The sequence below is a fragment of the Chaetura pelagica genome, unplaced genomic scaffold, assembly GCF_000747805.2.
Source record: "Chaetura pelagica isolate M959 unplaced genomic scaffold, ChaPel_1.0 scaffold104, whole genome shotgun sequence".
Classification (NCBI taxonomy): Eukaryota; Metazoa; Chordata; class Aves; order Apodiformes; family Apodidae; genus Chaetura; species Chaetura pelagica.
The window spans coordinates 9,551,269-9,552,634 of NW_009953786.1; the positions used below are offsets into that span (position 1 = coordinate 9,551,269).

The window sequence follows — 1,366 nt, forward strand, 5'->3', positions numbered from 1 at the left end:
CACACAAATGTATTAGCCACATGTATTATTTACAAGGAAAATGAATATGAAAACTCATGTGCATATACAGGTTTAAGAAACTCACTTATGAGCCCTAATGGATTTCAGGCATTCCCATCTCTTTGTGTTCCAGATACAAATTAGTCCATCTTCAGCCCCACTCAGTAGATGCGCAGTACCATAGAACTCCAAACAAGTTATTGTGCCTAAAAATCCAAAGAAGAGCTATTAACAAAGTTTTACACACTGAACACAGAGAATGTATTAATTAGCAGAGAAGCTTCTGGCATCAAAACATGCCAGCTACTACCCTTCCCTTGGGCAAATCTGAATTACTTCCGAAGTATTTCTTCACAAGCCCCACCCTGGCAATCTTTTTGTTCTGTTCAATCACTCAAGTGCTTTGCCAGCCCTCCTAGAGCCAGCCATACACGCCTGAACCCCATCTGGTCTGCTCCTGAAACAGCAGTACTTAATCACTGTGCTGCAGGTAACACAGAGCTTCTGTCATTGCTACGGAATGCTCCTATGTCAAAGCTCAGCTCTTGACACGCAGGCGAATTTATTGCTGCTTCCCATGAGCACCACTTACACACCATGTGAGTTGAACACAGGTACCACATTCAGTCTAGCTCCGTGTACTTCTTGGTTAACAGGAGAAAATGGACAATCAGGATTAAGCTACAAACGACCCAAACAGAGCAGCCTGCTCTCACACAGACAGACATTATGCATGGCTCATGTACATTTGTGACAGGAAAAGGACATGGGGGAAAGATGGTTCTGCAGAGTAGGCACAGTCTAGATAAACTGCCCAGTAAAACTAAAATGGCTCACGAGCCACTTGTGAGCTGTAACTTCTTGAACAGTTAAGCTTAAACATGAATTGAAAAAGCAGCTATATTTGTGGGCTAATACCCAAATGGATTTTTTGATGTTTATGCTCAAAAGCTTCCCTTCCTTGTATCGTTAGGCCAACGTGGCTGCAACAGCATCACTAATAAAGACTTATTAAAAAAAAAAAACACAACATTTTTCTTCTTCTGGTAAGGGCTAGTTTTTCAGCTCTAAATTTCTATCACTAATGATGTTCTGTGAAGAAAAGCCCCCCTACCATTGTGCTGCAGCAGCGCCCCGTGTTCTACCCTCTTTTTCATGTCATAGATTTGGATGGTCTCATCCCTGCTCCCCGTGACCACGTATCTGCTGTTCACTGCGACCACCGACAACGAGGCAGAGTGGGCGTGATGTGTAAAATCAGGAACGACTGCCCAGGCCTGTCGACGAAAACGCAGAATAAACAGGTTTTTCTGAAGGTGATCATCTTTGTCAGCCTTTTTTTTTTTTTTAAAAGCAAAACCTAGAG

General features: G+C 42.8%; 1 protein-coding gene across 1 annotated transcript in view; it reads right to left on the reverse strand.

The window, feature by feature from the left end:
* Positions 1-1,366, reverse strand: part of PAK1IP1 (PAK1 interacting protein 1) — a 10,361-nt gene that overhangs the window by 7,028 nt on the left and 1,967 nt on the right. Inside the window, exon 2 of the mRNA XM_010000989.1 lies at positions 1,146-1,277. Within this exon, the coding sequence (XP_009999291.1) occupies positions 1,146-1,277 (132 nt within the window). The remainder of the gene's footprint in view (positions 1-1,145; positions 1,278-1,366) is intronic.